This window comes from Equus asinus, chromosome 23 (genome assembly GCF_041296235.1).
Source record: "Equus asinus isolate D_3611 breed Donkey chromosome 23, EquAss-T2T_v2, whole genome shotgun sequence".
NCBI classification, from domain to species: domain Eukaryota; kingdom Metazoa; phylum Chordata; class Mammalia; order Perissodactyla; family Equidae; genus Equus; species Equus asinus.
In genome coordinates, this window is record NC_091812.1 from 15,155,185 (window position 1) to 15,177,597 (window position 22,413).

Below are 22,413 nucleotides of genomic sequence, written 5' to 3' on the forward strand. Positions count from 1 at the left end.
CACAGGAGTTCCAATTTTTCCATATCCTTACCAACACTTGCTATTTTCTGTGTTTTTTGATAGTTGAAAAGAAAGAAATAACAGGCCCCAAATGGAGTCACTTGCCCCCCATGACAGCAAATCAAGATTTCATTGCAGTTTCCACCTCTCCCAGGCTGAAATTTCCTGGTGAACACTAGGAAGGTAATCTGCATAATAAGACTCGGGCCATTCCTTTCTCCCAAGAGAAGATGACCTGATCTGAAACAATCTTTTCTCTTTTTTTGCTAACAACTTTCTTGCCCCACTTTTTTGCCTACAAAAAGATTCCATTTTGTACAGTTCCTTGGAGTATCTCTGTACTTGCTAGATGGGATGCTGCCTGGCTCATGAGTCATTTAATAAAGCCAACGGGATCTTCAAATTTATTCGGCTGAATTTTGTTTTTTAACAGATTTTTTGGCAGCAATGGGATCTGAAGTGAACTTCCAGTGGCATTCAGAGACAACGAGAAACACAGGCGTGGCACCACGAACCCCTTTTAAAGTTCACTGTCTTTCTTGCTCTTTCCAAGGCCCATGGGTAGGTTCTTCTCAGTTTGAGCTTCACTTTCTTTGTGTTGAAGCTCCCTGTTTAATTGGCTTTCCAGTCCAGGTCTTAGCGGGTGAGCTTGAGCTGGCAGACAGTTTCATCTGGAATCCTAGTCCCAAGCCTTTGGTTCAGTCCACAGTTCCCCAGTGTTTGGTTTATGCCTCCCCCATTTTCAGCGCACCGTCCTCATTTACCGGGGCTTCTAGTTTAGTCCTTTCCCCAGTTCTGGTCCGCAGTCTCCATTTACTGGAGTCTCTTGGTTTAGTCCATGCTAGGGATTGCTGGAGGTGCACACAGGGCCTTCTTTTGGCCCATCTACAGGGCCGTCTAAACCCCAGCCCTTGGTGCTATCCCTAGTTTCCACACTGGGAAGTGCTGACGGGTTAGCCTGCAATTCCCTGTTTGAAATCCTTCTCCAGCTTCCATGTTATTAACTACTGGTGGCAGCTACAGCTCTCCATTTGTTTGGAATCAGGCCACAGTCCCCATTCTTTGAGATCTGCTGGTTCAATCATTTTCCTAGTTTCTGGTTCTTTGGTTACTGCTGATGTCCACAGTTCCATTTCCTTGAATACTGTTGGTTTTGATTAATGTGCACAGGAAGTAAAGGCTATTGCTAAAAGAGAATCTCAGAAGCCAAAGAACTTAGGTATTAGTTTGGCTTTGGGAAATCCAAAGGTGTAGCTAAAAAAAGAAAAAAAGGGATCCTTTATATCCAAAGAGTTGAGCATGCCACTTTCTGGAACACTCGCTTATTTTATGTCTAAGAGCTGTGATCTCAGAAGCAATAAATATTTACAAAAATGGAAAAATCTTGCTAAGCTTGTTGTGTGTCCTGAGAGCTTGGCTTTGTAGCCATCAGATTGGGGCTCCAAAATATGGCTGAAGAGAAATGTGAGTTGCATACCTTTTGCAGCTGTACATGGCTGGATGGAAATGTGGGTTAAACTCTATATGCAGCCAGGGACCTAGCAAACTGCTGCCCGCCCTCAGGGGAATTACAGTGTTCTTTATGGGATATGTTCCAAATAGATAAGATCATTTAAAATGTACACTTAAAAGCAAGGGCTATGCAGAAGCCTCCAGAAGCTTTCAGAATTCGAAAATAGCCTCATTGAAAGATTCGTCGCAATAGGCTAATGAAAAATTAAAGGGCTAACAGGTACCTAAAACAAAATTGGGTCATAACCCAATTCTTGGGGGAATTGGAAACAGCTGTCTTTGTCTTACAAATCTCTGCAGGGCCAAAGATGTGGCTCCAGATATTCAAAGTTAACCTGCCCTTTTTGCCAATCCCCCATACCTCATCTATTTCTCTCAAAAAGCCAGAAAAGATCAGCACATTGGAAACAGAATTGTCTACACTTAATCTGTGCCTTTGTGATAGAAATTTTCTATCCCCATCTTCTCTAGGACCTAAGAGAAATGTAAATGTTTCCCATCAGGAAAGAAAAAAAAAAAGAATGAAAGAGGGCAAGTATTTGGAAATTTGGCTTATGAAAAACTTTAAATGTCCTCTCCACAAATATTAGTAACTATGAGGTCTCTCTTTGCATCTGTGTGTATGTGTCTATATATGTATGTTGTAGATGTGGGATATATATTTTTTTGCCTCCAGATGGTATTGCTAAAATTAATTTGTAAAAAGAGCTCTATGTAACTGGCTTAAAGAAAATTAAGTACTTATCTAAATTAAACTCTCAGAAATATAATAAAAACTAGCCCAAATGAATTTCAGCTTCACATGATCTAGGAAAATATTAGGTATTAAAACTAGTTTAAGTTTGTTGGTTTAATGAAAACAGTCATGTCTGCAGAGTTACCAGCATTAAATATAATGCAGATAGACAAGTTTTATTTTACTTGGGTTTGCTAGTCAAATTCGTATTATCTCTGTTGCAAAATTTGTCAGCAAAAAAATAATTTAGAATGATGACTGATTTTGTCTAGTGTCTCACGAAGTTTTCAAGGGTAAACTAAACATAATCGTTGGGAGCAAATGATTTAGGTAGATGTCAGTGGGTTAAGAGTTTATAGATAAACTTTTTAGCAACAATTACATTTCATGATATAGCTACTTAGATAGTTTCCCAAATCTCCTTGGTAACCTGAAACCTTAGAATTAGTTAAATTAAATGATGGGAATTAATTGAATGTCTAGATCATTTCCAAATAAGATAAAATGCTGAAACATTAATTGCTAAACAAGCCTAAATTTACCTACTTTTGGCCTCTTATTACAGAGGAACTAAGATGTTTGGGTCTATTAGTAAACATGTTTTATACTACACTGAAAAACATGTTTCTAAAAGTTATAAAAGGTATTTGTAAAATTTGCCAGGCCATAGACTGCTAATATAAAAGATAATTCAAAATTGCTTATTCTTAGTTTTCACTAGAAATGAACTCTTCTATAAAAACAACAAACAAACACATAGCAACAGAGATTGGATTGGTGGTTACCATGGGGGAAGGGGGGGGAGGGCAAAAGGAGCGATGAGGCTCACATGTGAGGTGATGGACTATAGTTAGTTTTTGGGTGGTGAACACGATGTAATCTATACAGAATTAAAAATATTATGGTGTACATCTGGAAGCTATATAATGTTGTAATCCAATGTTACTGCAATAAAAATAAATAAAAAGAAATGAAGTCTTCTAAGGGTTAAGAATTTTAATTAATATATGTAATTAAAGCTATTAGAAACAATAAGAGTAACAACTCTATATGCAAGGAACGTAGGATGTGTTTTTAGTTAAGGGAAAGCATGAGGTATGGAGATGTATTTTTTTTAAAGGAAAAAAATGGTAATTTTGTCGTGGTTGTTTCAGATTGGGAAAAAAGAGAGAAAAAAAGAAAATCTTGCCTTGTGAAGACAAGTTGAGCTAAAAATTGGACTTATTATGAGGGTTTTAAAATAAGCTTTGATATCAATAGTGTACTTATGTGTAAGTAAACTAAAAATTTTTCACCTGATAAAAGGACAAAGTTTTGTTGGACTATTGATCTACTCTTATTGTGTTATTTTTAATATCTTCTTTCAGGTTTGTTAATAGTTGCTTCATGAACTTTGGTGCTCCTGTGTTGGGTGCATACATATTTATAAGCGTTATTTCTTCTTGATGGAGTGTCCCTTTGATCATTATATGTTGTCCCTCTTTGTCTCTCTTTACCTACCTTATCTTGAAGTCTACTTTGTCAAAGTATTGTGACACCTGCTTTCTTTTGTTTGCCATTAGCTTGGAGTATCGTCCTCCACTCCTTCACTCTGAGCCTGTGTTTGTCCTCGGAGCTGAGGTGTGTTTCCTGGAGGCAACAAATTGTTGGATGTTGTTCTTTAATCCGTCTTGCCACTATGTGTCTTTCTATTGGAGAGTTCAATCCGTTTACATTGAGGGTGATTATTGATGTATGAGGGCTTAATGATGTCATTATTATCACTCGTTTTGTGGTTTTCCCGCATTTCCTTTGTTTCTCATCCTATGTGTTTTGGTCTACCCATTGAATTATGCAGTTTTTTAATGATGTGTTTCTTTGTTTTTTCCTTATTTATTTTTTGTGTCTCTGTTCTGCTTCTTAGTTTAGTGGCTACCCTGAAGTTTGTATTCAGAATCTCGTGCATAACATAGTCCATTTTCTGATGGCCTCTTATTTCCTTAGTCTAAACTGATTCAGTCCCTTTCCTCCTCCCCTCCTAAGTTGTTTTTCTCATATCTTATTCTGACTTGTGTTGTGAGTTTGTGGTTAAAGTGACAAGATTGTCTTTGTTTTTGGTGTCTTCCTTCCCTTTAGCCTAATGCTATAGTTGAATATTTGCTATCCTATTCTGATTCTATCTACCTATTTGTCTCCTTGCTCTGTGTTTTGTGAGCCCTTTCTCCCTTTTTTTCTTTTTTTCAGGTATGAGGGCCTTCTTGTAGTGGGGGTCCCATGGGTATAAAGTCCCTTAGCTTTTGTTTGTCTGGGAAAGATTTAATTTCTCCCTCATATCTGAAGGGTATTTTTGCTGCATAGAATATTCTTGGCTGAAGATTTTTATCTCTTAAAGTTTTGAATATCTCATTCCATTCTCTCCCAGCTTGTAAGGTTTCTGCAGAGAAATCTGCTGAAAGTCTGATAGGGGTTCCTTTGTAGGTTATTTTCTTCTGCCTTGCTGCGCTGACTATTCTTTCTTTGTCATTCATTTTTGCCAGTTTTACTACTATATGCCTTGCCGTAGGCCTTTTTACATTGACAAATCTAAGACATCTGGAAGCTTCTTCTACACATATTTCCCTCTCATTCTCTAGATTTGGGAAGTTCTCTGGTATTATTTCTTTGAACGTGCTTTCTGCTCCATTCTCCTTCTCTTCACCTTCTTTAATACCTATAATTCTTATGTTGCATTTCCTCATTGAGTTGGATATTTCTCAGAGACCTTCTTCATTTCTTTTTAGTCTTAGTTCTCTCTGCTGCTCTGTCTGGAGCATTTCAACATGTCTATCTTTGATTATGCTTATTCGCTCCTCTATGGTGTCCACACGGGCATTGAGGGAATCCTATTTTGTTTTATCTCTTCCATTGTCTTTCATCTCTAATATTTCTGATTGATTCTTATTTATAGTTTTGATCTCTTTTGTGAAGTACCTCCTGAACTCATTGAATTGTTTCTCTATATTCTCTTTTACCTCATTGAGTTTTTTGATGATAGCTATTTTGAATTCATTGTTGTTTAGTTTACTATTTATGCATCCTCAGGACTGAGTTATAGGTGCTTGTCATTCTTTCTGGTCTGGAGATTTGATGTTGGAAGGACAGGACTTTCCACATTGTGATATTATTCGGTTGCAGTTACAGCCTATCGCCACTGGGTGGGGGTTGAGAGCGGCGTATTCTGAGCCCTCCACCCTCAGCCGAGATGGTGCCACGCAGGTCCAGGGAGGGGCGCTTTCTCCATGTGCAGTCTTGGTTTCTGGATCAGCTCTCGCTCTCTGGTCTCCTGGGATCCTGGCTTGATGAGGTCACGGCACCTGAAAGCTTTCACCCGTTAGAGGGCTTTACCTCTAGGCTGCAAGGGCCCATGGGCATCCTGGGTGATCCCGCAGTTGTGCGACCCCTCCCCCACCCCTTCCCTCTCGGAGCCTCCCACGGCAGCAATCCCAGTCTTTAGGGGAGGGAGCAAAGTTTTCTCTCATCCCATTCCAGCTCCTTGAGGGGGCTCAAGCCTCTCCGGCTTCTGTCATGTGGCCACCGTGACTCTCCAAGGATTTTTGTGCTGTTAGGGTATTATCCATTGGAATATGGTTGCTCCTTTTTGTTGTATGTTGGAGGGGAGAGAGTTCCTGGGCAAGTTCACTCTGCCATGATGCTGACATCACTCTCCTATTGGTCTGCTCTTGATAAGAGATTGTAGAAGGTTTTCCTTGCCTTTTAAAGTAGTCTGCTTAGAAAAAAAAATTTTGTGTTTTATCAGAGTTATTTTCTGTGCTTTATCAAGTCTTTGATTATTTAAGTAAACCTATTCTTCTCGATATTGCAAGAGTTAATTTTGCTGAGAACTATGTAACCTTCAGTATTTGCCTGTGAAGTTTTTAATTGTCATTTTGGTTAAATAGATGACTACATAATGTTTCACAGTGACCTGTGATCCTATTGGACCGAGTGTTTTAAAACTTTTTGATATTTTTTTAAAACATATTTCCCCCAAATCAAATTCTAAATGAAGTCTTTTTGACCCTGAACAAATTTTGAAATTTTCCAGAGGGCCCCTGTAATATTTTGAAGAGTTTGTTCTCCTTATAAAAGGGGAAATGTTACACGAATGTCTTATTTGATATGTTAAATTACATGGGAAGCATTGTCAAATAAGAAAAAACACTAACCCTTCTTAGTGTTGTGTCTGTAGAGGTATATGTTATAAGCATCCCAGAAATTGTGTGAAATTCCTGGAAGTCTGATACGTGCTGGTATGAAATGTTGTCTGTCATCAAAATTGAGGCTTACCCTAGAAGGACTGAATCTGAGTATCAGGAAAATTCCCTAGCTTTCAGGCAAAGGCAACAGCAGCAGAACCTGTAAAGAGGCACATGTAGATGCTTCTGCAAATGACCCCTCCTTGCCAGACTTTTGCTATCCTGATGTCGTTGTAATATGGCAACAGTCTGCTCCTGAGTCAGAGAAATTAAGGTGGATAAACAATGGCTATAAATTAAACTGTTGGAGCTATGGGAAACCCAGGATGGCCACTTGGTTCTCCCTGGCTCCCTGGCAAAGCTCATTTTTCTGTTTTTGCATTTCTTCACCCACCATGGGGCATGTAAGATGACTCAAATTATCAGTAGATGTTGGTAAGGAGACTTCTATGAAATTGCAAAAACAGTTTACCAGAAGTGTCTGCCTGGAAGTACTGCTTTTGTCCTCAGAGGCCTCAGACGTCTTCCTTCTGGACCCTTTGAACACCTGCAGCTGAACTTCATTCGCCTGCCACTTGGTGTGAGTTATCAACATGTTCTTGTTATTGTATGTATGTTTTCTGGATAGATTAAGACTTCCCTTGCCAGAAGGCTCACAGTGGCAAAGAAATTTAGAAAATGTGTTTACCTTACATAGTCTCCAGTCATCAAGGCACCCCCTTCACTGTGCAAATCATACGAGCTTTAATGAAAACCTTGCACACTTCTTGGAATTATCATTGTCCCTATGACCCTCAATCATCAGACAAAGTCGAGAGAACTAATGGGATTCTCAAACTTTAAATTTCTAAACTTGCCAAAACCACTGGATTCCCCAGGCCTAAAGTATTGCCTGTGGTCTTGCTGACTGTTCACGGTACCCTCTTTGGGAAACATAAACTCACTCCACATGAGACAATTACTGGCAGACCAGTGACTGTTAGTGTACATCTTTTGCTGATCCCTCTTGTCTCATACTAGACCAGCTGCTGTATGTTTATAACGTCGTATGCTCAAGCCTGTCATCAGCAGGTTAAAGAAGCTTTATTGGGGGCTGGCCCCCTGGCCTAGTGGCTAAGTTTGATGTACTCTGCTTTGGTGGCCTGGGTTTGGTTCCCAGGTGCAGACCTACACCACTCATTGGTAGCCATGCTGTGGCAGCGGCCCACATTCAAAATAGAGGAAGATTGGCACAGATGTTAGCTCAGGGTGAATCTTCCTCAAGCAAAAAGAGGAAGATTGGCAATAGAAGTTAGCTCAGTTAGCTTCATCACCGCCCCCCCCCCCCCCCCAAAATAAAGAAGCTTTCCTGGATCCCAATTTCAGGGAGCCTGTTGGTCACAGTCTAGATCCTGGTGACTGGGTGTTCTGGAAGTGTCTTCAGAGGAAGACAGCCATCAAGCCCTGTTAGGAGGGACCTTCCCAAGTGCTCCTGACTGCTGACAAAACTAGAAGGCACTGAGCCTTGGACACACATCTCACAGCTAAAGAGGGCTCAGCCTGACATCTGCTCTTGTACAGATGCTGGAGGCTTTCAAATCAAATTGGTGAAGAAGAGCAGTAGCTAACATGGATGTAGATTGCTTCCTCCCAAGACGCTGAATCAAGACTTCCTCCTTTAAACATGAAACCCTTTTTTCTTTTCTTTCTTTACTTTACTCTGGCATTGACCTGAAAACATAATGCCATCACTCTTATCTCCCAGACCATTGCTAAGGGGAGGGTGAGTAACTTTTGGAATTTAGAACTGGGAGAAAACCTGACTGACTCTTGGCTTGAACAAGCATATGCAACCATTCCTGCCAATGAATCGGTTAACAGTGCCACCTTAATGGCAGTGGTTTATGCCCTGACAGGATTTATCCTTTTCTGTGGTCGTTATCATTCTCCTTGGGCCTGTGAAGGCCTGGAGGGCTGGCAGTGCCTCTAGGTTATCTAACTGTGCCCCGAGCTATTCTAGAGAGGACCTCCCAGGAAGCTTTCATGATTCAGAGTTTGCTTCCTTTGGCAGGAATGTTTATTGGTCATTTGTATATCTTTGGAGAGATGTCTCTTCACGTCCTTTGCCCATTTTTTTTAAGTGGGTTGTTTGTTTTTCCTTTGTTGAGTTGTAGGAGTTCACTGTTGCCATCATTGTCATTTTTGTCGTCTTAGATATTTACTCACTCCACTGGTTTAGAAGGTACAGATGGTAGGACCTTGGTAATTACTTCAGTGCTCATGATTAATTTATAATAACTGCTTAAGAATTCCTCACATATCCAAAATGTAGCCTTGGCTACTCTTATTTGCTTATGGCACGGCTTTGTAGATTACCTCCTATTTGCCGTGAAAGAAAACAATGATGTTTAAGATTAAATGATTTTTAAAATATTTGTCCCTTACATCTGTGGCAATTGTAGCCTTTGAGAGGACTTTAAAGGTACCAGATTCCTCCTCATATCAGCTAAGTAGGGTTTCTTTTTAGACTTTTCAGAAAATATAAAAAGGTTGAGTTCTAAGATGTCTCTAGATGGGACAGCCATTTGAGATATGAAAGCATCGTTCAACAGCAATGCTAATGGAGGACCAGAAAATTGCAAGTTAAATTATGGAATGGATTTTTCCATCCTGAAACTTAGTAAATTAGGAGATGGAAATAATGTCACATAATGTTAAATGAGAGGCTAGAATTGTGACATCACTGGTCACTAGTTCCAGTGCTGTGATAGACTGGACATCATGCACGGCCCTGTCTGGGCCTGCAGGGCCTGCTCTTTGAAGTCAGGGCTGCTTAAATGCTCAGTTGTTAACACGCGACTTTAGGAACCCACCTTGCTTTCTGAATGACAATTTGACAACCACTAGTCTAGGGTTGTTTCCTGCCAGTCTCAAACACTTCTTGATTTCTAAATGAAAGGAAATGGTTTTGTTTGTTTTTTTAATGAATTAGGATATAGTCATGCATCGCTTAACGATGGGGATACATTCTGGGAAATGCATCAGTAGGTGATTTTGTTGTGCGAACATCCTAGCGTGTGCTTACACAAACCTAGATGGTGTAGCCTACTACACACCTAGGCTACATGGTACTTAATCTTACGGGGCCACCGTTGTACATGCAGTCAATCATTGACGGAAATGTTGGTGTGTGGTGCATGACTGTGCTTTGCCCCAGACTATCACCCGATTGTTTCTTCCTTCTTCCTTTCTTTCTTCAGACACTGCTCAGGTTTTGATGCTTTTATTATCTTCTTCCGCTCTAATGAATTGTGCTTGGTGAACTCCATCGTCCTTGTGATGAACATTTCCATGAAGTTTTTGAATGTCATTTTCCTAAAGAATAGAAATCACCAAAGTGGGGACCCTTTTAGCCCTGAAGCATTACCCCTTTCACAGCTGTTCTACTTTGAGCAGTGTTATTTTGATATCTCAGACTGTGAACCCTCTGGAACAACAGTTGGACTACAGTGTATCTATGTATCAACTACAGTGTATCTTTGTACTGTGGTGATTTGCGTTCATAAAATAGTACTTAGCAAGCAACAAAATAACTTTCGACCATTTAGAAATGAGAGAAGGGCAAATACAGTGATCCTAAGCTGACTCCATTTTGAACTAGTCCCTGTTCAGTATCTCTGATCCTTGCTGGGCCCCGTGGCTGGTTTCCCTTGCCACTTTATACTTCCGCCTCCCACCTCTTGCTTTCCTCTGATCATCAGCAAACAGGGACATGAACAAGCACATGGGAATCTTTCACAGGAGAATCATTTCCATTAGGGTGTCTAGGTCTCTCTGCTCATAGGACTTTCCTTTAGCCCCCCCCATAGGAAATTTTGAAGGTCATTTTGTTTTCTTCTGGAAATACGTACTGAGGGGACTAACAACTTCTGTTGTTTTTAGTCTTTTTATGTATGGAAGGTGAAATCAGGTTTTGGTTTCTGGGTCTGCATAAATGTGCTAAAAGAGAAATGCTCAAGAAATGTAAAATGGGAATTGCCTTCTAACTTTGCATGCCATTTGCTTTTGCTACATTAGTATATACAATATGTGTAAAATACTTGTTTAAAATCCTGAGTTTTAAGGAAATATGTCATTGAACTTTCTTTTATGCTTTTAAATAAAAGATGCTAAAAAATATTTAATTGTTCATATGAAATGAATATAGGCATAAATATCCATGCGAGGGCACACACACTAAGCAGAATCCTAGGAAAGTAAAGGATTTACATTTGGGGCAATATCAAGGATTTTGGTATTGATCAAAAGATTGAGCTACATGAACGCTGCCTCATTTGCTTGAGCACAGATCACCTCATCCGCTCACCAGTTCTTTCCTGAGTGGTGAATTGGGTGTCTCTCCCTCCTCGTGACAATAGCCCTCTCAGGGCAAAGCAGCAGCCACATAGCTACGGGAGGGAAGCGGGAGGGGATAGGCTGTGGATCTTCTCCTCAGAGCCAGGACCGGGGAAGAGGGAGCTGTTGTTTGAGGACGGAGAGGAGAAGATGCAAGCACTGCAACTGTAGCTCTGGCCCATTCTGCTGGTTTGAATATTTTTAAGCAGACAACTCAGCTAAAAAATAGAAAATTCTTACAGACTATTTCAACAATTTAAAACCTTTTATTGTATTCATCAAATACTTTTTGTCTTTATTAACATTTATAAATTATAGTATTTTTTCTTTTCTTCCTTCCCTTTGAGGTGATGTCTATATGGTAAATGTGTATCTAGAAGTTAAAAAATTTTTTTTATAATTCTGGGAAGTAACATATAGAAAAAGCACATAAACATGATTTACACTTTAATAAATTATTAAAACATTAGTACATGTGTTACTGCCATCCAGGTCAAGAGATACAACTTTGCCAGAGTCTTGACGGCTGTTCACATGTGTCCTCCCAATAGTACTTCTTTCCTTCTAAAGGTTAACAGGTTTTTAGGGTAATCACTACAGTTTTACTTTTATGTGCTTTTGAACATTATGTAAATGAATCTTATCAGTTGATTGATGTGTATATGTATTCTTTTGGGTTGGTTTCTTTTTCTCAACGTTATGATTGCCGGTTTATCTGTATGCCTGTAGTGGTGCTTTCTATATTTTCATTGCTGCATAGTATTCACTTGTATGAGTATAGTACATTTTATTTATTTATTCTACTCGTGATTGGCATACGGGTTGTTTTCAGTTTAGGTCTATTATGTATAATGTTGCTGTGAATATTCTGCTAGAGTACACTTAATAAGCTTGGAGTGTTCTTTGAGGGAAAGTTGGTAATTTGTGGATTTTTGTACGATTATTCCATGATTTACTGAGAGAAGTACATGAAAATTTCCCACTGTGATTGGAATTGATTATTTTTCCTTGTAGTTATGTCAATTTCTGTGTTATATTTTAAGGTTTATATTTTATTTTACATTTCCATGTTATTAGATGCATGAAAACTTAGAATTGTTACATCTCCCTGGTGGATGCAACATTTTATCATCACGAAGTGACCCTGTTTACCTCTGCTAATGCTTTTTGCCCCAAAGTGTGTTTGACTGGATACTGTTTGTTTACTTGATTCCTTCCGTTAGGTTTGCATGGTATTTTTCCCCCCATTCTTCTTTAGCCTCTTTGTAATTATGTTTTAGCTGTGTCTTTTGTAACAGCATATGGTTTATTTTTTAATTCAAAACTGATAATCTTTGGTTTTTACTTGGAGAATTTAATCTATTTACATATTGTATAATTACTGATATATTTGAGCTTAAATCTACCATCTTACTGTGTGCTTTTTATTTATCTTGTCTATTCTGTATTCCTTTTTCCCCTCTAATCTTGCCCTTTAAAGGGTAGGTTTTTTTTTTTTTTTTTTAAGATTTTATTTTTCCTTTTTCTCCCAAAGCCCCCCAGCACATAGTTGTGTATTTTTAGTTGTGGGTCCTTCTAGATGTGGCATGTGGGACGCTGCCTCAGCATGGCTTGACGAGCGGTGCCATGTCCACGCCCAGGATTTGAATTGGCGAAACCCTGGGCCACGAAGCAGAGTGCGTGAACTTAACCACTCAGCCATGGGACTGGCCCTGAAGGGTGGGTTTTTTTATTATAAATTTTTCTCCTCTGATAACTTGGAAATTATATACTGCTTTTTAATAGTCTATTAATGAACATCCTAGAAATTGTGATAGGTGTCTTGAATTATTAAAGTTGAATGTTAACACTTTTATCCTTCTTGTCCTGGCAAATGCAGGGACTTTCAAACTCTTTAACTCTATCGTTCTCCTGGCTTATATGCTATTGTTTTTATATATTTTAATGTCTATGTATTTTTTTAAAAGATTGTATTTTTCCTTCTTTTTCCCCAAAGCCCCCAGTACATAGTTGTACATTTTAGTTATGGGTCCTTCTAGTTGTGGCATGCTGGATGCCTCCCCAGTGTGGCCTGATGAGCGGCACCAGGTCTGTGCCCAGGATCTGAACCGCCAAAACCCCGGGCTGCTGAAGTAGAGTGCGGGAACTCAACCACTTGGCCATGGGGCCAGCCCCTAATTTCTGTGTATATTTAAAACCCCAATGATACTATTCTTATTTTATATCATAAATGTTAATTTAAATTTTCCCATGCATCTGCCATTTTTGCTGTTTTTCATTTCTTGTTACACTCCAGACTTCCATCTGGGATCATTTTTCATCTGCCTGAAGAACATCCTTTAGAGCAGGTTTACTGGTGGCAGATTCTTTCAGTGTGTCAGAGAGGCTTGATTTCACCTGCATGCTTGAAGGGTATTTTAGCTGGGTGCAGTATTCTAGGTTGGCCTTTTTTGCCTTTGATTGCATTAAAGATATGTTTTCTGGCATTCTCACTGTATTTCTATGTGTCTTAACCATTCTTCTGTATTATTCCATTGTTTTTACTTTCCATGTTGAATTCTGGATGGTTTCTTCTCATATATCTTCCAAGTTCACTACTTTTGTTTTCAACTGGGTCTGATCAGCTGTTAAAACGATCTGTTGAATTCTTAATTTCAGTTATTTTATTTTTCAGTTCTAGAATTTCTATTGTATTCTTTTTCAACTACAGGGTCATGTTTTGTAGTTTTTAGTTTGTTGAAATTTTAGCTTCCATCTTCACAAGAGACCCTTTTAGTTGCTTTATAATTTTTGTCTAGTTTTGGAACTGTCTGGAGTACTTTGGTTTTGGTTTTTCTCGTCCGTCAGTTTTGGAGTTCTTGTGTATATGTTCTTTTCTTCCTGTGCACTTGATTATTGGTATTTTTGAAATTATTGTTATATTTGAAAAATCACTTTTAGAGACCTATGGTCATGTTATCTTCTTGCAGAGAGGATTTTTGTTTGCATCTTCCAGGTACCTGGTAGCACTGGCAACCTGGGGCCAGCTTAATTCAGCTTCAGTTTCACAGTTAGGTTGTAGTCTCCATGGAGGCTGCCTCTCTTCTGGGTCACCCATACTCTTAGGGTGCACCCTTCTAGGCCCCACCCTAAGTGGGGGGTGGTTTAGTAGGACCTCAGGTGGGCAGGCCTGGCCTCCTACTTTGACTCTCTAGCAAGGCTGTCAAAAGAGCTGTTTGCCATTTAACCACCTCTTCAGGATCACAAAAGCCTCCCTAGACCTGTGCAACCCTATGTACAAAGATCTTTCTCTGGTCATTGCACACTACCTTTCTGATTCTTTGCTGATTTTTAAATTATGTTTTTATATTTCGTGTAGCCTTATAGAATAACTTTCAGCAGGAAAGTTGGTCTTAATTATATAGTCTACCATTATCTGAAGTAGAACTGAAATTGGATGCAATTTTAACTAAATATGTTTACATTAAATATATTTCATATCATACTTTTGTTTATGTCACCTATCTTGGTTAATCAAGAGAACTTATAGACTTCACTTCCAGCTATTTTAGAGTAGACGTATTTGAAGGTATTGGAAAACTGTGAAGGTACTCAGAACTCAAGGGGTTAAGATCTGGGGGTGAAGGGAAGCGCAGAGTTCTAAGCAGGCAGTATACAGCAGCTTTTCACCCTTGGGGCGTTTGCCATTTCTTGAGAAGCTGGAAGAGACCAAGAACTTGGAAGAGGGCCTGTGCTATGAAAAGAGAAGTCAGGAGAACTTCTGGCAATTTCATGGTGTTGGAGAGACATACGTTGGAGTTCCAAAGGAAAAGACTGTTAGAATAATCTGACTACCTAGAAATGTAAATCTTCTATACATCAAGAAACATCATAAAAGCAGGAGAATGGATACAATGAGAAAATTACTGTTTTTTAATCTCTAATAGATCTAAAATGATCATCAGTAGATCCTAAAACCATTAGGGAAAATGTTGACAGTAAACTTTATAAGAGATGGATTAGGTTGACAATACCTGAAACCACTGATATTTTCAACATTATTGTCACTGACTAATTGCCCTGAGGATTGGCAGCATGTAACTGCTTAAGAGATGCAATCGCCAGCCACTCTGAATCAGACCAAACCTCACCACAAGAGCGAGGCCTGTGACCTTTGCCTCATTTTTAATGCTAACGTCTCCTCTCTGGGAGGAGCTTAGGCCTTATTACCATAACCTGCAGAGTATGTGGAAGCATGTCTTCCAGCTGAGTCTGTGCAAGCAAATACCCACATCTCCCTTTTGAATATTCATTTCCCATCCCAAATAAAAAACCCCTGCTTCCCTGTGTTTGGGAACAGCCACAACTTTCGACATGATCCCGCGTGGCCTCCTGTTTGCTGCAAACAAGTTCTCTTCTGTGTGACGACTGCTTCTGGTCTGATTGCAGCTCTGCCCGGAGGGAACCCACTTGGTTTGGTGACATTCTCATACAGGAAATAACAAAACAGCGTGTTCTTCTGATGTGATTCAAAGTACACAACACCCCAATGAAGTATTGTTGTAGAAGAATTGACCCTGAATCTAGTGAAACCTCCAGATCTAGCTGTCAGTGTGTAAGCAATGTAGGGAAATAGCAAAACATGTTAGAAACACCACAGGAGTGCCATCAGCCAAGGCGCGATTGCAAGGGTCCCTCTAGGGCAAGCGTGTTGGTGTTCCAGGGAATAAATGATACGAAATGGTTAAAAAACTGAAAGAGGGTACTTGTTACAAATTAAAGGAGACTTTTTTTTAAACATTATTTTGTTACAAGTTAAGGAAAAAATAACAATATTGACCATATGCAATGTGTGGATCTCGTTTGGATCCTGATATAAATAACCCAAATGTAAAGGGAAATTTTTAAGAAATTTGAACATAGATGGGCTATTAGATGATGTTATTGTTGGCTTTATTGGGTGTGAAAGAGATATTGTAGTTAAATTTCTTAAGTCCTTATAAAAATGAGATACAAATCAAAGTATTTTGAGAAAAGTGTTATGACATCTTTGATTTGCTTTAAAAATGGAAAATCTTGATAATGATTTGAACAGGTTAAGGGAGTTCAGCTGGCTGTTATCTTTACTTTTTTGTGTATCAAAAAATACTCATTAAACAGTTACAAAAAAAAAGACAAACATCCTAAACAAAATTTGACTTGTACCATATAGCTTGTGTTGAAGTGAGACTATCATAAGCCACTCTCCTCATTGGGTGAAAGTCTGCGGTTTGTGAGTGGTGCCACATAAAGAGACATAAAGTTCATTTTGTTTGTATAACGCCTTTACTAGCTGTATCTTTTAGACCTGTCTAACTCTCCCACTTCTAAGGAGGCGCATCTGGATCCATAGTCTCCCTAGGACTGTATGGGAAGGAAGAAGGGCACTTCTTCTGATCAATAGTGGGGTGCGTGTATGTTAAAATAACAGGAAAAGGGTGGTAGGAGGGCAAAAAGAACAGATATCCACTGCCTTTCGCTTGTTAGTTACTTGGGATGTTTAAACCTACTGCTTTCCACACACAGAATTTTTAAAACACTTGCAACTAACATAATTTAGCTCTCTCTTCCTTCAAAAAAGGAAACGAGATGATCCAAAGTAGTGCCTGGTTAACGCATCTAGCTTCAAGTCAAGCAGTTCTGGATAATGTCAGTTCTTTTTTCCATCTCTGTTATATTCTGTAAATTATAGACTTTAGAAAATTTATCTACTAATAATGTATTCTATATGTGCGATAGTAGGAGAGGGGGAGAATGAAAGAGAAGGGAGTTTTTAAAGATTATCTGACATAGCAAGCACGACATATACAGATAGCAACCAAAAACCTTGCTCATGCATTTTGACCAAGCAAGCATAATTTGCACATGATGATAGAGTGCTGCTGGGCACACCCGGCTTTGTGGCTTGGAAGATCAGTCCAGTTACTGAGGCCTGCCATACGCTTTTCCCAGAATCCGGATCTTCCACACACACTTTAAACAGCGCTGGATCTGCTGGGTCTTATGAGCTCAGTGGCAGAGCACTTCAGCATGGACAAGTTGTGCAGTGGTTTTTCCTATGGGGCCTACCCAGATTTTCTCATTGCCAGACAAATGGGTAGAAGCAGATAAATGGTCTAAAACCCATGTAATATATGTTGTCTTCAGAATCTCAAATATTTCAGCCAGGCATTTTGCCTCTCAACAGGTGTAAGGTACAGTGGTTATCATTCACTTTATTTTTTGTTTATTATTATTAATTTTGAGTCTGTAATTAGTGTACGTGGTGTTAAATTGAAAAGGTGCAGAAAGGTGTATAGTAAAACCTAAGTTCCTTTCCTGTACTTATCATCCAGCTACCCAGGCCTCTACAGTGGAGGCAACCACTGGTACTAGTTTCTTGTGTATCCTCATTTTAAAGGGCATGTCCTGACTTGGCACAGACCATTGCATCACAAGAAACTTCCTGAAACAGTGGCAGGCCCTGTATGTTCATGGGGTTTATATCCCACCATCTGGAATACAAGCAAGGCACCTGTATTTTCCTACTCTCCAGATTCTATCAGCCTAATATCTTCACTCTGGTAGTCTAGTGTAATATGCTGTATCCTGAGTAGGTATCTCTGAGGCAGGTGAAAGTGAACTGCTTTCTCATGTCCTCAGTTTATCCCAATGGTGAAATGCATTTCCCAGCTATATAACTGCATTTTAGATGCCAAGGTGGTATTAATTTGCTCCAGTTACGACCCACATCTGAAAGTGCAGCTTGAGTTGAAGTCACCATTTGATTATGTTTGTGATAGCCTGATATCAAGCTCCATTGGCCCCTCAGCTGGGGACGTGGGTTCTCTGCAAATCACCAAATGTGTGGCATTGTTTTTTTGATAGTATAGTGCCTTTCACTTGGCCATTCCTACTAGAATAGTATAATGAGTCAGGGTCCTTGTATGCAGGCAATACCTCATTGATCTATATTACCCTTTCGTTCCGTGGACTTGTGCTTTCCAATTTCCTAATATGAACAGAATTTTCACTGCTGTTTTCCATGACTTAGCCCAGTAATAGTTCTAAGTTCCCCTCCTTTCTCCAAAGGTCTGTTGTCTGTAGCCCACTAGCTGGTATCAGTTTGTGTCATACACCCTATCAGTATCAGACTATATCAGTTTGTGTTCTTTGATTGAAAATCACGGAAAGCAACAGTGGTTAATTTAAGAAAAAAAAATTTATTAGAAGGTCCCTGGGTAGCTGACAGAATTAAAGAGAGGGCTGAAAAGCCATTCCTTGTTGGGGACGTGATGTAGGGATGCTCCAGGGATCTGGACTAAGACAGTCTTTGAATAACTTAACTCCACCCTTATGTCAGTCTACTAAAGATTCAGATTTCCAGCAGAGTCTAGTTTGCCTAACTTGAATCAGCATCCTACCCCTTGGCTGAGGTACAGTTGCCTTGATTAATAGAACCAAGACTTGGGGAATGGAGGAGAGGTACTTTCCTAAAGGAAAAGTAAGATGGTATAACGGAAAGAAGAGAGAAGGAATGCTAAACAGGCAAAACCAATGGAATGGCCATTCCAGAGTCTTCAGATTAGGTCAGTGTTTCTCACTAGGGGCATCACTGGCCTTTGGGGGAAGATCTCATTTTTCTTTGTGAGCTGCTATCCCAGCGCGTTGCAGTGTGTTCAGCATCCCTGACTCCTAGTCACTAAATGTCGGCAGCATCCCCATTGCTACCATCACAACCGGGGCACCACTCTTTTCCCAGCCTCTACCATCTCCTCACCCCGCGCCCCTAGATAGGCTATGGAATAGAGCATCCAGGACCACTTTACCACATGATCCCTAAAGCCTTTTCCATTTCAAACAATCAGATGCATTTCCACTGGTAAACCAAAGGTTGTTTGTAATTTTGTTGTAATAAAATAGTGTTTCTTGTCTCTAATATCAAAAAGTTCTTCAATTTAGTGTCCCCAAATATCTATACTGACCTGCATCTAGGGCCATATGAAATATATAAGAAATTCGTCAATTTGTTTCTTCAGTTTCTTTCTTTGTTTAAGGGCACAGACTTTAGAGCCACACTCCCTGCATTCAAATCACACAGTCCTAGCTGTGCTATTTACTAGCAGTTACTTCCTTTGGGCTTTTACATAATCTTACTTTAGGCAATTACATAATTGCTTTATGCCTCTGTAAAATGAGGATAATTGTACCCATTTCATAGGGTTGCTGTGAGGATTAAATTAGCTAGTATGCATAATCATTTCATATATTGCCAAGAGCACAGTAAGTATATGTATATATAAGCTATTATTACTATATTTTTAAAATGGGATGTTAATAATTAAATTTCACATAGATAATATAAAAATACCTTTAAAATTTTCTTTTTTTGCAGAGTTACCTTTTAAAAATTAAATTGCTATATCTGGAAAAGCATTTTATTACGGCATTTAGCTTAGAACTATACTTTGAAAAATATCAACGAATTATTCATTTCTTCATTCAGTGTTTATTGAGTATTTGCCAGGTATGTGCTGAAGTCTAGGAAGACAGGGAATGTACATGCCAGTGGAGGCAGCCGTAACTGAGTGAAAAGTGCGTGCCCAGGGTAGTTACTGATGTGATAAGAGTTGTGGAGGAATCAGCAGAAAGGCCTGGAAGCAGGGAAGGGTTTAGTGTGTTGGTAGAACAGATGGCAGGTTCTGGGCTGGACCGTGTCGGCTGGGAGAGGCAACATGGCAGGCAGAGGGTGTGCTGCAGCTGCATTTGGCGGGGGCTTGGACGGTGGTGTAGAGCTAGTGTCTTCTCTGCGGGGGTTTGGGATTTCTTTCCGAGGAAGCTGTTGAAGGGACGTTTTAAGCAGGAGTGTGCTAGGTCTCGTTTACATTTGGGGAAGTTAATTTTGTTGGCTGTTGTAGACAATGAATTGGAGAGGGGCAGATGGGACCAGATAGAAGATTCTAGGAAAGAAATGGATAGAGATAGGGTTGGATGGTGGCAGTGGAGTTAGAAAGAAGTGGATGAAGTCAAATCAAATCACATATTTATTTTTGAGGTAGAATTGAAGGTATTGGTGATGGCTTGGATGAGAGAACAATGAAAGAAAGGGAGGAATCAGGGACAATGCCTAGAGTTTTGGCTATTATGCCATTTGATAGTATACATGTATTGCCTCCATTCTTAAGCTTTTTATTTTATTTTAATATGGTCCTTTTCAAGACTAAGTTTTCAGTATCATTTTAAAACTTTCATCTTCCTGGTCTAGGGTTTTTTGCACTGCAGCCAAATTGTACACTCTTTTTAAATTTTTTTGTTTTCCTGTTTAGTAATGAGAACTTCCTTGGTTAATGTTTTTGGCATTTAATTGGGAGCATTTTATTTGTTTATTGTTGCTGCTGAAGATTTAAACTCATTTACCACTTACAGAGTAGTTCTTTGAACTTAGATAGCTGGTGTCATCCCCGCCCCATGAAGCAGGAGTCTGAAGCTGGCCCCTGTGAGCAGCAGCCGCTCTCTCGTCTGCCTGGGGTGCCTGCCGAGGGGGCGTGGCTCGGAGCTGGGACTGCTGGGGCGCCTGGAGGGTGTTGCCCTCGCTCTGCCTGAGGCCCACGCTCATTGCATAGCTTCACTATTCTTTTTACCGTGTGCTTTAGGTCTGCTAAGGCAGGTTTATGAGTTTTATTTTCTGTCACTTAGGACTAGTACATCTCAATAATTGGAGTTCAACATATTTTACTAAATATGATTTCTTCTTGTGAATGGAGCTCAAGCATATACAGAAGTCTTTAATTAAATTATGTATGCAAAGTGTTCACATCGATGCATGTGGAATGAATTATTTTACTTTTATCTAAGAAATGAAGAGAAACTGGGAAGAAAATTCATTAGACAGTAATGCTTGGAGATTTTTTTTTTACATCTAAGTGAGAAGCCAGAATGCATATAAAAAACATAAGAACTTCAAAAACACTTCCTAGGCACAGACTATTATTAAACACCAGTGGATGTTTTTTATTTCCCATTACATTAAAATACTCAAATGAACTTCATATTCAGAAAATTTAAAAATAGCTCAATCCTAGAAAGATATAAAGTATTATCAGCTGTGCTTTTTGTACATGATTAGCATGTGCCTGTAGAGGTATAATGACTTTAGTGTAATGATATTACTCACGATAAAAGTGGAGATGGTAAAAATTGGAGCTACAGCTGGGTGACACATTTTAAAATAGTTCAAAGATGACTCCCCAGAAGGCTTCCTATTTTAGTCCCTTGTCATTCTTCCTGCACTCCTCAGTGGATCGTGAAGACACCAATAAAAGCCCCTTTTTAAATGTTTCATTTTTCCCCTTATAGATTTGCTGCGTGCTCACTGTCTCCCTCAGCGCTTGGCAGGCCACTGTGGAGGTGCATCCCCTTTTCCCTTTCCTGAGATGGCTCAAGACTCAGTAGGCCTTTCTTCTGATTACCAGTTTTGGATGCAGAAGGTTTCTACATGGGACCAGGCCTCCACTGTGGAAACCCAGCAAGACACCTGTCTTCACCTGCCTCGGTTTCAGGAGTTCCTGAGGCAGATGTATGAAGCCTTGAAAGAGATGGTAAGTAGTGGACCCAAATAGGGAGGTTATTTTGTGACATCAGGGCCTCTTTACCAAGTTTCTCTAGGCCTGAACGCTATTTAGAGTCAGCGACTTGTGATAGTGACCTAATGTATTGATGGATTAGAAAGACAAATTACTCCCAGGTAATGCAGACAAGAAATGATTTCCTAGTCTCTGATTTATTGTGTCTTCAGTCTTTTCTTCTTGATTAGCTATATTGTCACATGAGACTTCCTGACCAATCAAGTTGTTATTTTTTTAAAGATTGGTACCTGAGCTAACATCTATTGCCAATTGTCTTTTTTTTTCTTTCTCCCCAAAGTCCCCCAGCACATAGTTGTATATTTTAGTTGTGGGTCCTTCTAGTTGTAGCATGTGGGACGCTGCCTCAGCATTGCCTGATGAGCGGTACCGTGTCTGCGCCCAGGATCTGAACTGGTCAAACCCTGGGCCTCCGAAGCAGAGCGCATGAACTTAACCACTCGGCCATGGGGCCAGCCCCAAGTTGTTATGAAATAAATAAAAGTTTGACACTTGTTGTCAGGTAATAATTGGGATTCTTTTAAAGGCCTTTGCATCTCTTAAATATTGATAATTTTGCTGAAATCCTTACCCTTTCCTCAACCCTATTCTAAAGTGGGCTCTACTAAGGGATGATAAATATTAAGATCTCTTCTTATAAACATTTTAAGTGGTCTTTTCTGGTGAATATTAAGATATTGAATGTCTTCACTATTGTTAGATAAGTTACTGTGTTCAAAATTTGATGTATTTTCATTTTGACATGATTTCTTATTGTTATTACAATAGATGTTTTTATGAATTAATGTTAGCATATTATGAAAATGTTATTTGTTTTATATTTATTTTCTAATTTCAAAATGAAAAGCAAAACTGTCATTTAACCTAGGTGTTCTCGTCTTATACGTTTATTCCCTTAATCAAAGAAGCAAGTAGGAAATTTGAAGAATAATTCATG

General features: G+C 39.4%; 1 protein-coding gene across 7 annotated transcripts in view; it reads left to right on the forward strand.

The window, feature by feature from the left end:
* FANCC (FA complementation group C) overlaps positions 1–22,413 on the forward strand; it is a 253,228-nt gene that overhangs the window by 68,218 nt on the left and 162,597 nt on the right. For all 7 annotated transcript variants that reach the window (XR_011497288.1, XM_044756963.2, XM_070495591.1 and 4 more), the window contains one exon: positions 21,190–21,431. Coding sequence is in view for 6 of the 7 variants with exons in the window: in XM_044756963.2 (XP_044612898.1) it covers positions 21,267–21,431 (165 nt within the window). In the remaining variant the exon portion in view is untranslated. The remainder of the gene's footprint in view (positions 1–21,189; positions 21,432–22,413) is intronic.